At 33.4% G+C, this 19,691-nt stretch overlaps 1 protein-coding gene across 4 annotated transcripts in view; it reads left to right on the top strand.

Annotated features, from left to right (window-relative positions):
- Nucleotides 1-12,044, top strand: part of LOC110104521 (bifunctional aspartokinase/homoserine dehydrogenase 1) — a gene marked incomplete at its 5' end in the record, with an annotated part of 25,061 nt that extends 13,017 nt beyond the window's left edge. For 2 of the 4 annotated variants that reach the window (XM_020833672.2, XM_028694274.1), the window contains 5 exon segments: nt 5,348-5,388; nt 5,663-5,716; nt 5,927-6,090; nt 9,307-9,376; nt 11,621-12,044. In XM_020833672.2, coding sequence (XP_020689331.1) covers nt 5,348-5,388; nt 5,663-5,716; nt 5,927-6,090; nt 9,307-9,376; nt 11,621-11,746 — 455 coding nt within the window. 4 annotated transcript variants of the gene reach the window in all.
- Nucleotides 12,045-19,691: the final 7,647 nt, after the last annotated feature.

The raw sequence follows: 19,691 nt of genomic DNA on the forward strand, positions 1-19,691 counted from the left end.
CTGCCCACCATGCTTATGAGAAGTGGGACGATCAGTGTTTGGGATATTGCGACCTAATGTCTTCTTCCCCATCACACTTATCAAAAGCGTGTGAGGCCTTCATCACCTGCACAATTGAATTTCCCCGCCACACTTATCAGAAGCGAACATGTACTTAAAATTACATATTTTTCCCGCCACATTAGAAAAATGCAATTGGGTACTTAGGTTTGCATGTTTTCCCAGCCATACTGGAACAACGTGCACAAGTACTTAGATTAAAAGTTTCTCTGCCATGCTGGAATAACATGAACAGGTACTTATTTTGGGGACTTTTTAAATTGTACATGCATGAGCGACGACAATGATGACATGATGGAATAGTGAGGTTTAAATGTATTTTTTTTTTAAATTTCCCCTTTTTGTTTTTATTTTTTTGCTTCCCTTTCTTCATTTTTTTACTAATAATAATAATAATAATAGAGAGGAAATTATTAGAGAGAGAGAACTCAAGGTAGAGTGAAGAGTGGGAAGGATGTAGATATGTAGGAGCAGCTGGTGTAGTCGGAGGTGGCTGCAATGGTTGAGATCGAGTGAGGTCGGGGCAGATCTAGGCTTGGTTTGGTGGCTGGGAATGGAAGAGAGGATGCTGACTATAATAACCGATTTAGCTGGGCCGATTCAACCGAACCGGCCAGCCTTTGCCGCTCGAATAGAATAACCGCGAAAAGGGGGATGCGAACGGAGCATAACCGCTCGTGTGCGATAACCTCCAGACGGAGGCGTTTTTCATTTTTAAGCAAAGGAATACATTCGTGAAGGAAGAAAAACAACTCCTTGTGCAAAAAAATTTAGTTTCATCCATTCCTATAAAAGAAAACGCAGAAGAAAAGTTTCTTTTGAGAGAGGCGATAGAGAAGAGGAAAATGAACTAATGGCAAAAGAAGAGATTGAAAACAAAAAGAAAGAGATTTAGAAAGAAAGATGAAAGAATTCGAGAATTTTTCTTCCGAAAGTGGAATAAAGAGGTTCAATAAATGTAAGCATCGGTTCAATGGTTCAATAGAGATGGAAGGAAATTGCAAGGAAGAAAGAGAAAACTGTTGTGAGTTCTCAATACAAGATGAAGATTGAAAGAGGAACTAAAGTGGGTATTATAGAATTTTCTCTTTATATTATTTTTTGTTTTTATTTTGCAAGAAGCATGTTATATAATTGTTTTAAGACTAATAAATTATGTTGGAAATTATTATATATGAAACAAACAAATGTATATGCAAGTGTATGAAATGTAAAAGAAAATACACATTGAATGTCTACCTATAAATTAAAAGAGAGTAAAATTAGAAAGCAATTATATATATATGATACTTATATGTATTTAGAAGATAATAAATAAAAAATAAATGGGAAAAGGGAAAAGAATAAGCATGCAAAATTTACAGGAGATCACCCCCTTATGGTACTAGTTGGGAAGCAATGTATCCATGCACGTAAAAAGGAAAAAAGTTTTGAAAAGGAAAAAGGAATGGAAATGGATGTACATTTGGTACATTTAGACGATGCTCATGTACTAATTAAATGAAGAAAGAATGCATATTAAAGTATTATAAATGTTTTAAAGGAACATGATATGATATGTATAAATAAATGAAATGAAGTGAAGAAAACAAATTTATATCAAATGTTACATGAATAAACATATATTAAAGGTTATATGTATTGTACTTTATACATGTTAATTATTATAGAGTTACCCAATGAGTTTATATAATAAACTCAACCTATTAAATTAATGTTTCAGGAAAATCTTTAGAATGAGAAATGATTGGAAGGGAAGAGTTTGTTTATCGAAGACGACACCATAATGAAAACAGGTAAATCGTCTTATGTAAATTTTAGGGTTTTTTTTTCAAAGTAAAATGAATAGATTTTTGGACTATTTGTATAATAGTAGCTCTCCAGTTGAAATGCGAAAGTTGTATGTTGTATTGCTTATGTACTGATTAAATTATATCGTCCGAATTTTAGTTCCCACCTTGTTAAGTCAAGCATTCGGGCCAGGTCGTGATGCTGACGAGCAAGAAAGGCTTTGGGAGGAGATGATGGGAGGATATGTTGGTTGCGGGATATGCTAGCTGTAAGCTAACGACTAGGGGAAAATGGACTTGTTAGTTAAAAGGAAAGGTGTGTTAAGTTGAGTGAATAGGGAGAGGGAATAGGCAGTTGTGAGACAACAATAATCTAAAGGGGAAGAACATGTGGTCGACCTTGGATAGGGCTTGTTGGTCAGTTGTGAGGTTGAGGAGTTGAGGCTAGTTGAGGAGTGTGAGACGGGGTGTGAGGAGTTTAAACTAAAGTGCAATCACAGTCAATGAGGGAGTGAGGAATTAGGAGTGGTAAGCAGGGTTGTTTCACATGAGGTTGAGGGAGATGCAGGTGATTGTTGGAGGAAGAAGGAGATGGCGGCAGCCTGTTGCAGGCTTGTATGGGGTTCGATTGAGGAGAGGGAGGAGTTGGGCTACTTAGTGGTTTGGAGGTTTTCGGCCTTAGGAGATTCAAGCAAGGAAGCTAGGACGGGCGTAGGAGGAGATGGGTAGCTGGGTTCATTTAGGTGAGAGGAGAGCAGGAGATGAGATCGAAAATCAGAGAGCAAGGAATAGGGATTCAGAGGCTTGGAAGAAGTGGTGTTCATTGAGTGAGAGTTGGGTAGGTGGGAGAAAGCAAAAGAGCTTAGAGAAATGAGCGGGGAAAATTAGAATATATATACTTTTTAATTATCTTCCCTTGATGGCACTCGATGGGATAGATAGAAGGGCATGGACTATGATACTGAATTTTGTAGGATTGGGAAGCAAATTTGATCACAAGATAAGAAATAGGATATGAATTTTAATAAAAATGATTTTATATTATATTTGTATATATAAAGAAATTTAATAGAGAGGGAATAAGGAGGATCTACCTATGATATTTATTAATTTAGAGAAAGCATATGATAAAATTCCAAGAGAAGTGCTATGGAGAGTTCTAGAAAAAAAAGGAGTTAATAATGCTTATATTCAAGTCATTAAGGATATTTATGCAGGAGTTGTTACTCGTGTTCAAACACAAGGTGGTTTGACCGAGTATCTTTCTATTTCAGTTGGATTACATCAAGGATCATCCTTAAGGCCATATCTTTTTGCTTTATTCATGGATGTTCTCACTAGACATATGCAAGAGGTTGTACCCTACTGTATGCTTTTTGCTTATGATATTCTTTTTGTTGATAAGACTAGAGAGAGAATTGAATGTAAACTTGAATTATGGAGGTCAACCCTAGAGTCTAAAGGTTTTCATTTGAGTAGATCTAAAACTGAATATATGAAGTGTAATTTTAGTAATAATAGATCTAGTGAGGGGATTGTGACTATGGGTGATCAAGTCATTAATAAGAGTACAAGTTTTTGATATCTTAGGTCTATTTTTCAGAGTGATGGTAAAATAGATGGGGATATATTAGTAGAATTCAAATTGGATGGTTGAAGTGGGGGAATGTATCAGGCTTGTTGTGTGATAAACAAAAGTCCCCCTCAAACTTAAGGGAAAATTCTATAAGATGGTGGTTAAACCTGCAATGCTTTATGGTGCATAATGTTAGCCATTAAAAGAGAAGCATAATATTAAGTGTTGTAGGGATGAGGATGCTCAGGTGGATGAATGACTTTACTCTTAGAGACAGGATACGAAATGAGCGTAGACGTGAAAAGGTTGGAGTAGCTCCAGTGGAAGATAAGATTAGAGATAGTTGTCTTAGATGGTTTGTCCACATAAAACGGCAGCCTTCCGATGACCCGGTTAGGAAAGTAGATGTATTAGATTTGACTTATGTTAAAAAAGGTAGAGGTTGATCAAAAAAGATTTGGTTAGGAAATATTAGAAATGACATTTCTTTATTAGATTTATATGATAATTTAACTTTTAATATGACAAAATGAAGAAAATAGATTCATATAGTCGACGCCACAGTGGGATAAAGGTTTGATGTTGTTGTTGTCAAGGTTGTGAAAATCGGATAAGACAACGAACCAGATATAAGAGAGGTTCACAATTCGTCCAGTCGAACTGGATGATGTAATAAATAATAATATTATTAAAAATTAATAAAATTAACATTATAATGATGACAATCTACTCTTAAAAATATTATAATTCTAAGAATTTTGAGATTAAAAAATAAATAAAATTCATATATATATATATATATAATTATTAATTTTAAATTTAAATATAACTAGAGTGAGATATGAATATATTAGAATGATGGTGTGAATAGCACATCTAGAAAGTGAAGCATTGAAAAAAAAAATTAGATGATTTAAGCATGCACTTGTAGAAGTGCACCAATAACACTGATAATAAAATAACTAAAGGATTATGAAGGAAGTAGATAGGTTAGAAGTAGCATGCTTGAAGTTATCCAAAAAAATTTTTACAGAAGTACTTAACACGAAATGTGCCCAATAAGAATAAATCCTATTTCAAACTATTGAGATAAGGCTGATGAGATGATGGTGGTGACATAATCTTCACAAATTTCCTAAAAGAGGGGAATTCCATTTAGTGATGTAAGATCTGAAGTACCAAAATGTGTTGGATACTATCTCAGTGTCTGGGAATCCATGTATTTGGCATGAAGTTTCAGGTGATATGACAGTCCTATAGAAGTGTTCATGTTTCATAGCTTAGGCAGAAGAAACCATTCTTCATTGTGTTGTATCCAAAAGTTTTTCCTCAGGTTCAGAGTTTTAGTATTATTTTAGCAAATGATTGAATGAGGGATCCAGTCAATCTTAAAACTAAACTGAAAAGTACAGCAAAAGAACAATAGAATGGAAGGAGGGTGTTGCGTATCTGACACATTAATGAGTTGAATTTTTTTTGAAGCTTCACCCTGTTTGGTTAATAAATTGAGAACTAATAATGCTCTTTGTTTCCTGTGCCACTTTCGTTCTGTGTATCAAGAATAGTGCTGTTAGTTCTAAGATTTGCAGTATTTATCATCATTTTGACTGTTAAGTCCTACAAAAACCTGCCCGCCCCCACTAGAAAGAGGAATGAAATTATGCTTTTAATAATTTCTTGTGCTTTCTCTATGCATTTGCTGTCCTCTAATGAATGTTATTCACTCACCAAAGCTTTACTAATGAGGTGAAAGTTTGAAGATTTACATTCTTCAGGCTAATATAATAATATATGAACCTGAACATATTTTTCTTCATTTTTGTTCCTCGAGGCAATGCAAGCAACATGTCTCCTTAATTCACATCATTTCTTGCATGAAGCACTCAAAAGTTTCGTGTTAATTGTTGTTTTCTTGTTACAGACCCACGAGATGATCTTGGTGGGATGGATGTTGCCAGAAAGGTCTGTTATGTAATTAATGTTTAATTTTCAACATATATGAGATGCGTAGACTGGATGTGCTTATGCACTCATGTGTAATGCATTAGTCATGTTGTGGATTGATGAGTTATTTTGGTGTTATCTAACTTAAAAGTTCATTGAAGCATTAATCATGACCTTAAACATATTGGTTTGACTTGCATTGCATTTACTTAAATTGATTGTTCATTCACTATGATTTGTCCCTATATATATATATATTATAATTGGTTCTCACGGTTAATGTGAAAAGCAGGCATTGATCCTTGCCCGACTTCTTGGACAACGAATAAACTTGGAAGATATTAAGGTCACTGCCTGCTCTCTCTCTCTCTCTCTCTCAAAGTAAAAGAGACGACTTGTTCCAAAACCTAACCATTTTTGCTAACATATGAAATCCAGTAAAAAATGTCTCTTTTCTTTGCAATATCGTATTCTGTTGACAAGGGTAAGAACGAAAAAACGCTTGAGTGGTACAAATAGGAAAATAAATGTAAAGTGTTTTTGTATTTTATTTTAGGTGGATTCATTGTACCCTGATAATATGGGACCTAAATCAATATCTGTAGATGACTTCATCAACCATGTTCTTCCATTGCTTGATAGTGAAGTTGGAGAGAAAGTTGCAGTGGCTGCTTCCAAAGGAAATGTCCTACGATATGTGTGTATGATTGAAGGCTCAAGGTACTTTTCAGTGTATCATTATGGCGATGACCTTAGTTAAACATGCCTTATTGATGAAAATTTAATACTACTTATTCTTTTGAAGTGCATATCATGTGCATTGTTGTTGTTTTAATTATTTTATTTCTTAGTTTTCTATTTCTCTGTTCATTTTAGTATGAAAATGTTTATGATGTTGGCTATTATGAAAATATGTTGTGTTCTTGTTTTATTTACCACCTTAGTAGTGATACAAAATGTGGAAGAAGAATTATTCCTCAATCAACCTAAAAGCACCATGATGCCTCAAAATGAAGGGGATCCGGGACCCAGCTCAATAATCAAGAAGTTAAATAAAATCTCAATCTCGTTGATGAGAGTATCTGACTCTCAAGTATCTTCAAATACTATAAAAATGATACCCATGCCAGTTGCACGTGTTAAGACTTTAACTTCCTCATCAAATACAAGTATAGAAAGGTTGAAAACCTTCTATGTCCCCCCAAGGAGGGGTCGCAATGAACGTGGGATTCTCTTTTACAAATCAAAGGGAATGTCAAATCACTTAGAATGGGAAAATGATAATTGGGAAGACAAAGATATGTCGCCAATTATCCCTCAATATTTCCAGCGCTCTCTAAGAAAGCTTATTGAAAGAAACGTTGTTTTAGAGCAAACAAATAAACAAGCTCGCTATTTCAAAAACCTTTGGAATAGAAAACATGCCCAGACGCCTATTGGAAATGGAAGATTTATAACTAGGGGTCTTGGGCATGTTCAATATTCACACCCTACACGGGTCATTGGCTATATATTTCAGACAAAGATACGGGTACACTTGAGTCTGAAAATTAGAATGAAGATTTAAATATTGACCTAAAAGAAGTTGCAAACGAGTTTGAAGAGGGTGATCATACTACTGTGGATGAGCTCAAAGAAGTAAATTTGGGTAAAAAAAAATCCCAAACTCATGTTTCTCAGTGCTAACATTCTGCACAATAGAGTGAAAGAGCTAAAAATGTTAGTAAATGAAAGTAAAGTTTTTTTCTTTTATCGAATCAAAGTTAGAGAGGTTTTGAAGAAAATAAAATATGGAAAAGCTGTTGGATCTGATGATATTCCAATAGAGATGTGGAAATGCTTAGGAGATAAAGGAATTTCTTAACTTATAAAAATTTTCAATATTATTTTGAAGACTAAAGGAGTGTGTTGATTCTTATTTTTAAGAATAAAGGTGATGCACATGATTGTGCGAATTATAGAGAAATTAAGTCAATGTGTCATCTTTAAAACTATGGGAGAGAGTTATTGAACATTGGTGAGAGAGTTATTGAACATTGGTTACAACGTGATACTAATGTTTCTCAAAATAAATTTGGATTCGTGCCGGGCAGATCTACTATGGAAGCTATACATTTATTGAGAGGTTTGATGGAGTAGTATGGAGATAATGAGGATCTACGTATGATATTTGTTGATTTAAAGAAAGCATATGATAAATTTCCAATAGAAGTGTTATGGAGAGTTATAAAAAAGAAAGGGTTTAATTATGTTTATATTCAAGTCATTAAGGATATGTATGTAGAATATGTTACTTGTATGCAAACACAAGGTGGTTTGACCAAATATTTTTCTATTGCAGTTGGATTATATCAAGGATCAGCCTTGAGTCCATATCTTTTTGCTTTAGTCATAGATATTCTTACTAAACATTTGCTAGAGGATGTACCCTGGTGTATGCTTTTTGCTGATGATATTCTTCTTATTGATAAGATTAGAGATGGAGTTGAAGGTAAACTTGAATTATAGAGGTCAACCTTAGAGTCTAAAAGGTTTTCGTGTGAGTAAATCTAAAACTGAATACATAGAGTATAATTTTAGTAGTAATAGATCTAGTGTGGGGATTGTAATTTTGGGTGATCAAGTCATTAATAATAGTATTAATAAGAGTACATGTTTTAGATATTTGGAGTCTATTGCTCAAAGTGATGGTGAAGTATATGGGGATATTATTAGTAGAATTCAGATTGGATGGTTGAAGTGGAGCAATGCATTGGGCCTTTTGTGTGATAGAAAAGTACCACTCAAACTTAAGGAAAAATTTTATGAGATGGTGGTGAGACCTATAATGTTTTATGGTGCAGAATTTTGGCCATTAAAAGATAAGCATAAAATTAGGTTAAGTGTTGCAGAGATGAGGGTGCTCAGGTGGATGAGTGATTTTACTCTTAGAGACAGAATACAAAACGATCATATACATGAAAAGGTTGGAGTAGCTCCAATGGCATATAAGATTAAAGAGCCTCCTTAGATTATTTGGTCCGATGACCCAATTAGGAGTGTAGATGTATAAAATTTGACTTATGTTAAGAAATGTAAAGGTATGCCTAAAAAGATTTGGTTAGAAAATATTAGAAATGATTTTTATTTATTAGATTTAAATGATAATTTGATTCTTAACATATCACAATGGAGAAAAAAGATTCATGTATCCGACCTCACGTATGTTGTTGTTGATGATGATGATGACCACATTGGCCTAGGAATTAAAAGAAAAAAAAATGGTGTACCTTAAAGTTCCCACCAATACAAGGTTAGGGAAAGAGTTGATATATGCAACTTTACCTCTACTTTGCAGAGAGGCTATTTTCAGGATTCTAGATTATGAACTCAGAGTTATACAGCAGAGGCAACAAACCACTCCTTCAAGCTCGCCTTAATTTGTTTTCAACCGTAAATTTGGTTAATAATTCACCCCCTTTGACTTCGAGCTAGCAGTAACTTTCTGTGTTTTTACTCTCCAGTTTCATTGAAACCGTTCTATAGATTTCAGCCTGATGAATTTCGTTTAAACACCATTTTTCCATGCCAAACACATGGGTTTTTATAAGCTCAAAAACATATTTAGTAGGAAGCCTACAAACTATTATTTTGATGGCCATTTTCAGCATTTTTCTTATTGTTCATCTTCTTTTTGATGCTTTTGGAGGCATCAGAAAGACCATAACTTATTTTCTCCTCGAATGCCATTTCAGTACTTTAATTTTTTTCTGCTTCTTTTTGTTCACCTGGTGCTGAACTGTACCGAAGATCAATAAACTATAAAATAGACCATAGTGGAGTTTCTAAAAAACTGCTTGAACCATTATTTGGATTACTACTATTCAATTATTTCGTAATCTAAGATGCTTATCATTTTGTTAATGGTCACTTCTCCCTTGTTTCACATCCATGCAGATGCCAAGTTGGGCTACAAGAGCTTCCAAAGGATTGTCCGTTGGGCAGATTAAGAGGAAGTGACAACGTGGTATAATGCGTTTTCCTTTATCGTTCATCATTGTGATTTTCTAATTTTACCTCAGCGTGTAGATGGACATTTCGGTTTTCATTTCTTTGTTATTAAGATTCATATAAATATGCGCTACTTGGATATTTTAGTTCTAGTTGCATAAATTCATGCTCTTTGTGTGCCACCAATATCATAATATTGGATAGAAATTTGAAGGAGCTTGCCAACGTCTGCTGCAAGCCAAAGTCAAGGTATGGAAACCAAGTAGGGATTGGCAACACGTTATGATCTATGTGATTCAGTGTCTTTCCTGTGCGGGATGTTGTTGGTATTGAGGTCACGAGAAGACTTTCATGTTGGGGCTGTTTGGTCCAATGTTATTTAGGCCTCGTTTGTTTGGCTGTAATTTTTCTGTCTCCGTTTTGAATCGTCGAAAAAATTATTGTTTTGTTGTTTGTTAAGACAGCTTTTTTTAAATACCTTCTCTTGAACCTCTGTATTTCCGCCGATCTGAAAAGAAAAAAATTTATCCGTTTCCCGTTCCGTTACTTCCGTTTAAAAATGAAAAAAAAAAGAGCCGGGGAACCAAACGCGACCTTAGTTATTAGTGTTATATATCAAACACTGCCTGTTTGATTCTGTGTTTTTATATTTAAAAATATCATGTTTGTGAACCAAACAGCACGTAGGCCAAAGTGATGAACCACAAAATTTAGATGTTCATTTAGATGAAAGTTTAGGTCTTATTTGGTCTCAGTAAGACATGTCTTTTTACAATCATTCGTGAATGACATCCTCGTCCAACCATCCTTATAGTATGTTCAGCTTTTTGAATCCACCTCCATTCATTCAAAAATCTCCTTTTAAGTGAACATTGATCTGAGTAGCTTCTTCTTTCAGATTGGCCCACACTCACTGTATGAGTTGATACTGGGCTGATCCGAGCAGTAGCAATAATGTTTTCGTCCCTCTACACCTCCCAAGTGGGAGCTTTTATTCTATATAGACACCATATGGGAGAATTGTCCAGTTAAGCATTGTGTCTGAGTTTTAAATCTTTTATCGTTCATCATTGTGATTTTCTAATTTTACCTCAGCGTTTAGATGGGCATTTCGGTTTTCATTTCTTTGTTATTAAGATCCATATAAATATGCGCTACTTGGATATTTTAGTTCTAGTTGCATAAATTTATGGTCTTTGTGTGCCCCCAATATAATATTGGATAGATGTTGGAAGGAGCTTGCCAACGTCTCCTGCAAGCCAAACTCAAGGTATGGAAACCAAGTAAGGATTGGCAACACGTTATGATCTATGTGATTCAGTGTCTTTCCTGTGCGGGATGTTGTTGGAATTGAGGTCACGAGAAGACTTCGATGTTGGGGCTGTTTGGTCCAATGTTATTTAGGCCTTATTTGTTTGGCCGTAATTTTTCCATCTCCATTTTGAATCGGCGAAAAAATTATTATTTTGTTGTTTGTTAAGACGGATTTTTCTAAATACCTTCTCTTGAACCTCTGTATTTCCGTCGATTTGAGAAGAAAAAAATTTATCTGTTTCCGTTCTGATATTTTCGTTTAAAAACGTAAAAAAAAGGAGCCGGGGAACCAAACGAGGCCTTAGTTATTAGTGTTATATATCAAACACTCTGTTTTATTCTGTGTTTTTATATTTAAAAATATCTTGTTGTGAACCAAACAGCACGTAGGCCAAAGTGATGAACCTCAAAATTTAGATGCTCATCTAGATGAAAGTTTAGGTCTTATTTGGCCTTTGAGAGACATGTCTTTTTACAATCATTCGTGATCAACATCCTCGTCCAATCATCCTTATAGTATGTTCAGCTTTTTGAATCCTCCATTCATTCAAAAATCTCCTTTTAACTGAACATTGATCTGAGTAGCTTCTTCTTTCAGATTGGCCCACACTCACTGCATGAGTTGATACTGGGCTGATCCGAGCAGTAGCAATAATGTTTTCGTCCCTCTACACCTCCCAAGTGGGAGCTTTTATTCTGTACGGACACCGGACGGGAGAACCGTCCGGTTAAGCACTAGGTACCCAGCTGTACCTAGAGGTACCGAGTGCGGGTACCGAGCTAGGCACCAGCAATGGGGTGATGTGGCGCATTTTTATTGATCTCTGGACGCCCTCCGCACTCCGCACAGAATAATAAATCCCCAAGTGGAGGTCTAGATTTTACAGGTTTTACGGTTGTTTTCAGCTCACTTTTTCTATGATGTTACTCATTTCAGCCATTGCAGGTGGAAATATACAGCAGATGTTACAAGAACTCTCCTCTGGTGATTCAGGGGGCAGGAGCAGGAAATGATACAACAGCTGCAGGAGTCCTTGCTGATATTGTAGATCTACAAGATCTATTCAACTAAAAGTTACTGCTTTTCAAGGTGAGTAACTTTGCTGGTTTTGCTTACGATTTTAGTTGGTTCGAGCGTTGAAAACTTTAATGGAAGGCAGGGTTTATGAATTTGTTCAGCATCAAGCAGACTAGCTCTGAATGGCCTCTTGGGAATCCGATCTCTTAATATTTTTGTATTTCCCGTTCATCACCAATCAAATACTCAGTACTTAACGAAATTTGCAAGATCAATAGTTCTTCCTATCAAAAGTGTATTCATGAGCTCATGATAAGATTTCTGAAGCCTCTTTTGACTCTCGTTTTCACAACAGTAAGGTAGATTCTTCAAAAGAAAATGGTGAGACTCTATACAGTCTTCAGATTTTGTTCAAGTAACCACATGGGAAGAGGTCAAATTAAGGCTTCATTTGGGATGACTTTTTTATTGCTTCTTAAACCAATTTTTTAGTACAAAAAATTTATTTTTTGTACTAAAAAGTTATTTTAAGGAGTAAAAAAGCATCCCAAATAAAATCTGAACCGGCTATGCATCAACCACATCATCTTTTAATCCATGCCAAAACTAAAGAGACATAATTGAGATATTATAACTTTCAATCGACTCGTCATACTCGCAAATGCCCTTTATTTAATTATTCAGCCCGAAGTTGTCTATCAATAACCTACTAATACAATTGGATATCATCCATGAATAAATTTAAATCTAACATAGGTTTCATTTCAGACAACTTTCGTCATGCTTTATAAAATAGTTTTTTAATATAAAATTTTTTTGAAAAAAAAAATTCTGCACTTAAAAGCTGCTTTAAAAAAGCACTAAAAAAATTGTCCCAAATGAAGGAATTTTTATTCCGTCAGGTTACCTGATGTAGCTCTACGTCAGGTAGCCTATAATATGTAGCCACGTGTTCTTACTCTTTATCGCGCGGCCCGACGACCCGACTCGGACCGGAATCCACGATTACTATGTTCGCGTATTGCTCGGTATAGGCTCAGTATTGCTAGGTATTATTCGGTATTACTTGGCAATAACGATAAATATAGCTCTGTGAAGACCAATACCGAGCAATACCGAGTAATACCTAAAAGAACTCGGTATTGCTCAGTATTGCTCGGTATTGATTTTCACATAATGGTATTTTTCGTTTTTGTTGAGCAAAATCAACCAATACCTAGCAATACTGAGCTACGCAAACTGCCGGGTCCATTCCGGGTCGGGTTGTCGGGCCACGCGGTAAAGAGTAAGAGCATGTGGCAATATATTATAGGCTACCTGACGTAGAGCTACATCAGGTAACCTGACGGAATAAAAATTCCATATGAAACATAGTCTTTGACAGTTCTCATAATCATAGCAAGCCTTTATTTTTTTAAAAGACAAGAGTGGTCCTGAATTGCTAAATTTGACCAGAGAGCACTCTTCATTTCAAATGTGGTAATATTTAAAATAACAGATTAGATATTGGGAATGTATGGCTTTTTAACATGGCATTTATTTTATTTTATTTTGTGAAATTGATCGCATGGATTTTTTAAGCTTTCATTAATGGCTTCCCTTCATGCATTATATATGATGTATGTTGATGAATTTTCAGAAGTTATGATATTGTTATAAATCTTAATTGTTCTTAAGACTATCAATTTTCATCTAAAATTTGCTCTAAATAGCTCATATTTATTATATTGTATCAATACCTTACTCAATTACAAGATTATTATTTATAATGGATAACAAATAATAGTCGAATCATTTTAATCAGGCGAAGCCCCATAATTTTTAAGGATTTCCTATAGTAGATTTATGTCAAAATCTTCCAAAAAAAAATGTTAAAATTTGGGGCGGTACTCCATTCTAACAATCTAAGGAAGATAAAATTTTTAAATAAACTCTCCGCGTTATAAGGAGGTTGATTCAAATTATAACATCGACAAAACTTATCGCTATTATATTAAAATGTAAATTATGCTAAGAGAAATAAACATCAAAATGTTTCATTTATCAAAATGTTTTGTTTGGGATGGTTTTTTTCTGCTTCTTAAAGCAGCTTTCTAGTATTAAAATTTTAAATTTTGTACTAAAAAGCTGATTTATGAAGCAGTAAGAAAGTTATCCCAAACGAAGCCTTAATCTTCCATGGAAGTAATATCCTTAGAAATTTGAAATACTCTTATAATAAGATTGAGAGTTCATCAATTAATAACATAGCTTTTAATAACTTGATTGTAAAAGCCATTCAAGCTTGTATATTAATGAATAGTATATTCAAAGACTAGACAAAGAAGAAATCTTATTTAAAAGTTATATTTAGAACTACTGAATCTATATGATATTACTGCACTTGTTATTAACATCATTAGATATTTTCATAAGTCTTAGGTTTTGTTTGGGACAGCTTTTTTATTATTTTTTAAAGCAGTTTTTTAGTTCAATATATATATATATATATATATTTTTGAATTACAAATTTTTGTACTAGAAAGTTATTTTAAAAAGTAGTAAGAAAGTCGTCCTAAATGAAGCCTTGTATAGCCTTCAAACTACCATCTCAGCTTCTAACAAGCTATCTTTTTTTCCTTGAAGTTTGGTGTAGTTTATAAGAAAGAAACTTCTTGATGTGGCTATAACTCATCTCAAATTATTTCAATGGCATAAATGCCAACATCGATGCTTCACATTATCAATATTGATCTGAGGATCAAGTTCCTCCTTTGATGCTACCTAAAATATACATGCATATTAGTGTCAGATTAAAGTCAAAAAATTACATGAGATTGAAAAAAATGAATTTTTCTACAATGATAATACAGTGTAGGAATTACTTACCAATAGACACTTAAGAACTTTTTAAGAAAAAATTTAAAATAATAATAATAGTAATCATCTTTTTTGGTGAAATACCAACACATCAATGGGAGTTTCCATATAAATTTTAATTCATTTTCACAAGCATAAAAATTGCAAGACATTTTTTACGTTTGCAATCATCAAAATGGTAGATTTTTTAAGGTTGTTTTTTTATGAATTATTGCCCAATCAAACGAATATATTTTGACTTGAACATATTTATGAAGGTAGCGCCAAAATTACCTACATCAAAGAAAAAATCAAATGTTTTTGGTGAGAGCACATATCATTAAAAATTATTGAAGTCCTCTTCTAGCAAGATGATAGATCATTATGAAATTAGCCTCAAAATTTTATACATTATCAATGTCGGCTCCGAAAATTTGAGCTTTTGGGCCCTAGTCTCTCTGTATATATTTTGGGGAAAGTTTTAAAGAATGAAATTATGGGGAAAATTTTTGGAAGGCAGATTAGTTAAAAGATAAGACACTACCCAGAGATTTTGCCCTTTTAGCGAGAACTTTAAGATCTAAGTTATGGTTTCTTATAAATGCAAGCTCCTATTATTAATTACCCCTCTCGATAACGAGAGAGCAATTTCAATTAAGGTTAGTCATTAAACATATACTTAGTATACAACATATAGTGACAACATATTTAGATGTTTAAAATTTAAAATTTAAAATTCAAAATTCACCACCTTGCACTTAAAGTAGTTGATGAGGTTTAAAATTTAAAATTCAAAATTCAAAATTCACCACCTTGCACTTAAAGTAGTTGATGGGGGCAATGATGATGAACCCGGTCAAGATTTCATAGTTCTATCATCCTGGGTCATCATGGTCCCTAGTTTATTTAATCATAGGAGATAGTTAACCCAATCTGATAGAATGATCCTTATCGATAGTCATGGGTTGCTTTGTACAAGGGTACATTGTAGACTTGGGATGAGTATTTGCATTAGGGATGAATTTAAATCAAACTTAACTAACAGAGAGTTTTGTAATCTATCTATTATACTATATAATTCATTACTCAATGATCACTAGCCATTGGAATGCTTATAGGCTTTTAACTATGATTTTAAGATAATAGGGTAATTTGACCAAGCCACAGTCATAATCGTTTACCACGTGGAGCAATCATGACTAAGCCATAGATTATTTGTGGAGCCATCTGACTTTAAACTATCGATTAGAGGACCAATCATAATCATTTATTGCATGGAGCCATCTGACCAAGTTAAAGCTCATATGGAGCTATCTGGCCAAGACACCGATTTGATGACAAATGATATGTCCTTACTAGTGAAAAATTATTTGAGAATGAATCTGATTGATCTTCTCGATTGGATATTTACTCCGCCATGCTTATCAGAAGTAGACATGTACTTATTTTAGTTTTTATGTTATACATGCCTACTCGAGGCAACAGTGACAACAAAACAACGAAGGATCAAAACACACTTAAATCTCTTTTTCTCTTATTTCTTCTTCTTTTGTTTCTTTTTTTCTTTTCTTTTTTTCTTTTTGAAGGTTCTTTTCTTCTTCTTTTTAACTAAAGATGTGAATAATAATAGAGAGAGATGGATTAGGTAAGAGATTAGAGGAAATACTCTCTGTTAGAGACAGGGAGATTTTAAGAGGAAACTCTCTCTATTTGAAGAAAGGGAATGAAGTAGGGCTGGTAGTTTGGTGAGTTGAAGAAGGAAGATGGTAGGGAAGAGGAAGTTTGCTTGTGTAGAGAATGCTTACTTGTGTATAAGAAGTCTAAGAGCTAGAGGTGTTGTTTGTTGCAGGCTGATTGAGAGGGAATGTAAGGCGAAGGAAGTGAAGTGTGGTTGTTGGAGTGCAGGCTGTGAACTAACGGAAGTGAAGTGTGGCTGTTGTGTAATAATGAAGTTAATTATATTGAAAAGCATCACAATTAAATTTAAGTCCTTAATGTTGTTCTGAATGTCTCTCGTGAACGTTTATTTGACATGTCACTAGTGTACATTATGTCTAAGTTTTACCTCTATGGTGCCAACTAAGATACATGTGCTACTTCAATATGCTCAATTATATGTTATAAGTTAATTCTACATTTTTAAATGCCCATGTGAAATTGCATTGCATATGGAGGATGCTATGTGGGTAGATAATCTAAGTTCAAGTAAAAGTTATGTTTTATAGGCCTATATGTATTCACGTTTATGTATGCCTTGTTATATATTATACATAAGCAAGATGACTTAGTGGAGTTACAAGTGAATGTGAAATTATAAGAGGAATCACGAATGTCTCCATCTTATATAGATGTGAGATTTGATCAAGTGTACGTATAAGTAAAAGTGATGTTATAAGCATGATTTGGGACATGTGCATAAACTTATACTTGCCTAAGTGCATGTAACTAAAATGAAGTGTTATGTTTCTAAGTTCAGTTTAAATGATAAGTGTTATATTCAAGTCAAATACAAATGAACAAGTTATGTTATTAACAAGTACAAGTAAAGACAAATTATACTAGTATTATCTGCAAGTTCAAGTACATGCATTTCAATGTAAATGTTATGTTTTAATTCACTTATTACCGCTGCAAATTGAATGCTTTAAATAATTAATGAAAATCATGTTTGCATCAATAACACTGAAGTAGTGACATTTTATAACCCAATAGTTTAATTGATAAATGCAAACCTTTCTATTTTAATGATATTCTTTGTTCATTTGTTTTATTGAATAATGGACATAGAAAAGAAGGATATAGAGCAGCTAAGTTGCTCATTCCAATTTTATGTTCATGTTTTCAAGAGAAAGAAAGAATCTCACCAAGTAGAAAAAGATAGTTGATTGGATTGATTTTGGTCATATCAGAGTAATAGAAAGGTGTTCTTTTGTAGACCAATTTATTTAATGTGTTTTGATGTATTAGATTCCTTCTGGACTATTATAAATAAATGTTTTGAAAAGAAATGAACCACATGATTTTGTGTATCTTTTATTTATCATATTGGATATTGGATGATTATTTGGCTCGAGTAGAACTAAAGTTTGAAGTTGAACTAGATTTAGCTAGGATCAATTCTTCCCTAGATCTTGGGGCATGATATGATCAAGGTTGTCCAATCACAACCATCAGAGTACTACCCTTCAACTACCACCAATCAGCTATCGTTACCTTACTACAATTCTCTTACCCTTATCACTTGATTACAATCCTCTTACCACCCCCACATAACTACAATCACCTAACCACCACCACCCAACTATGATTATTCGACTACTATCATCTAATTATGGTCCTCTAACTATTTGTTTGGCTCTTCTCCTTCGATCACCATCACCAGACTATGATCTACATATCACCATCGCCAATCCTTCGATAACCATTGTCAGTCCTCTGACTATCATCGTATAACTACATCATTTTATCATTGTTGCAAAACAATCTTTTAACCATTGCCACCTAACTATGGTCTCCCAATCATTGTTCGTCAACCATTATCAACCAACTGAAGTCTCATAAGCAGCACACTTAACTATTATCTTCTATTATCTCCTGTCGGATGAAATCTTCTAAACACAATCGCTATTTATGTTAGCATACATTGACTTAGTCACCCACATCACCACTAATATTAAAGCTCGTCATCACCCATAAAACTAGCGGGCAATATTGACATGAAAAATGACTCCCAAAAATAGCACTGAAAGTTAGACTACATTTTTTATCCCCTCTTCTCAAAAGGAAAATGAATGAACATAACAAACTATCTATTAAAGATAACCCCAATGCCTGAAGACTCTGCCAACTTCCAACATAAAATTCATTCTGCATAATTTAAACATAATATTTCTTCAAAAAAAAAAATAAACATAATATATTATATCAACATCTTATCCATTACAGGGAAAAACATTATTTATAATCGCCAACAAATTCAATTAAATAAAACATCTTGATATTTCCTTTTTTTTCATATAAAAATCTATAATATCTTACATCTACTATTTATATGTCTATGTTCATACAATACCAGTACCTTGAAATTTCTTGCTATTGCTACAGCAAAGTTATAAAATTCTATAGTTAAAATAAATTCAAGAGTGGCAATGGAAAAGAGTTGAAAATAACTTTCTTTTGATTGTACTAGTTTAAGAGTTTTTTGAATGTCATCAATTTTTACAATAATTTAATTATTCATCTGTGAAATCAAACATATACATTCGAACATATAAGGACCTTGAAAATCAAATTTTTCTAATGTATTTTACTTATCAAATGCTAGATATCATCATATATTAATATATTATTTTTAAATCATTTAAAAACCTCCACAATTTAAAATCTTAACCATCTATAATCACATATTATAAGTTCAATAGCATTAATTTCAAAGAATATATATATATATATATATATATGATGTGATACCAAATATGAGGCATTCCAAATCATATAAAATTTTATTTGGAACAATTTTTAACCATTATTTTTAACTACTTCTAAGAAATTTTTAATAAAAAAATTATTTTATAAAATAGTAAAAAAATCATCACAAACAAAAGCTAAAGTTTTATTTGAGACAACTTTAGACCTCTATTTTTTTCCTACTTTTAAGAAATTTATGTACTTATAAACAACATTACAAATAAAGGCTAAGGCTACATTTGGGACAACTTTTCTATTGTTTTCTAAAACAACTTTTAAATAAAAATTTGACTAAAAATATTTATACTAGAAAATCATTTTAGAGAGCATTAAGAAAGCGGCCCCAAACAAAGTCTAAATTTGATCAATAAGCAAATTTTCATAAAGCTGATGAGATGAAATCGCCGAGTTATTCTCAAGTTGTATATCAACGTCTACAAAAGGTTTAAACATCTCATATGAAAACTTAGAGAGCTTTCAGAAGCCTACTGCTTATCAACATGCGCCTCCTCACAGAGCTTAAAATTACATATAAGAAGAAAACAAGACTGCTAACTGGCAAGATACTGACAGTTAGATGATGATGATAAGATATCATATGTAAATATCTCCATAAAAACTGGCTAATTACCGTAAATCTTCAAGACAAGACATCCAATATCTTCTGTAGAGTAGAAACTCACCTGCATAAAGG

The sequence above is a fragment of the Dendrobium catenatum genome, unplaced genomic scaffold (assembly GCF_001605985.2).
Source record: "Dendrobium catenatum unplaced genomic scaffold, ASM160598v2 fragScaff_scaffold_434, whole genome shotgun sequence".
Lineage (NCBI taxonomy): Eukaryota > Viridiplantae > Streptophyta > Magnoliopsida > Asparagales > Orchidaceae > Dendrobium > Dendrobium catenatum.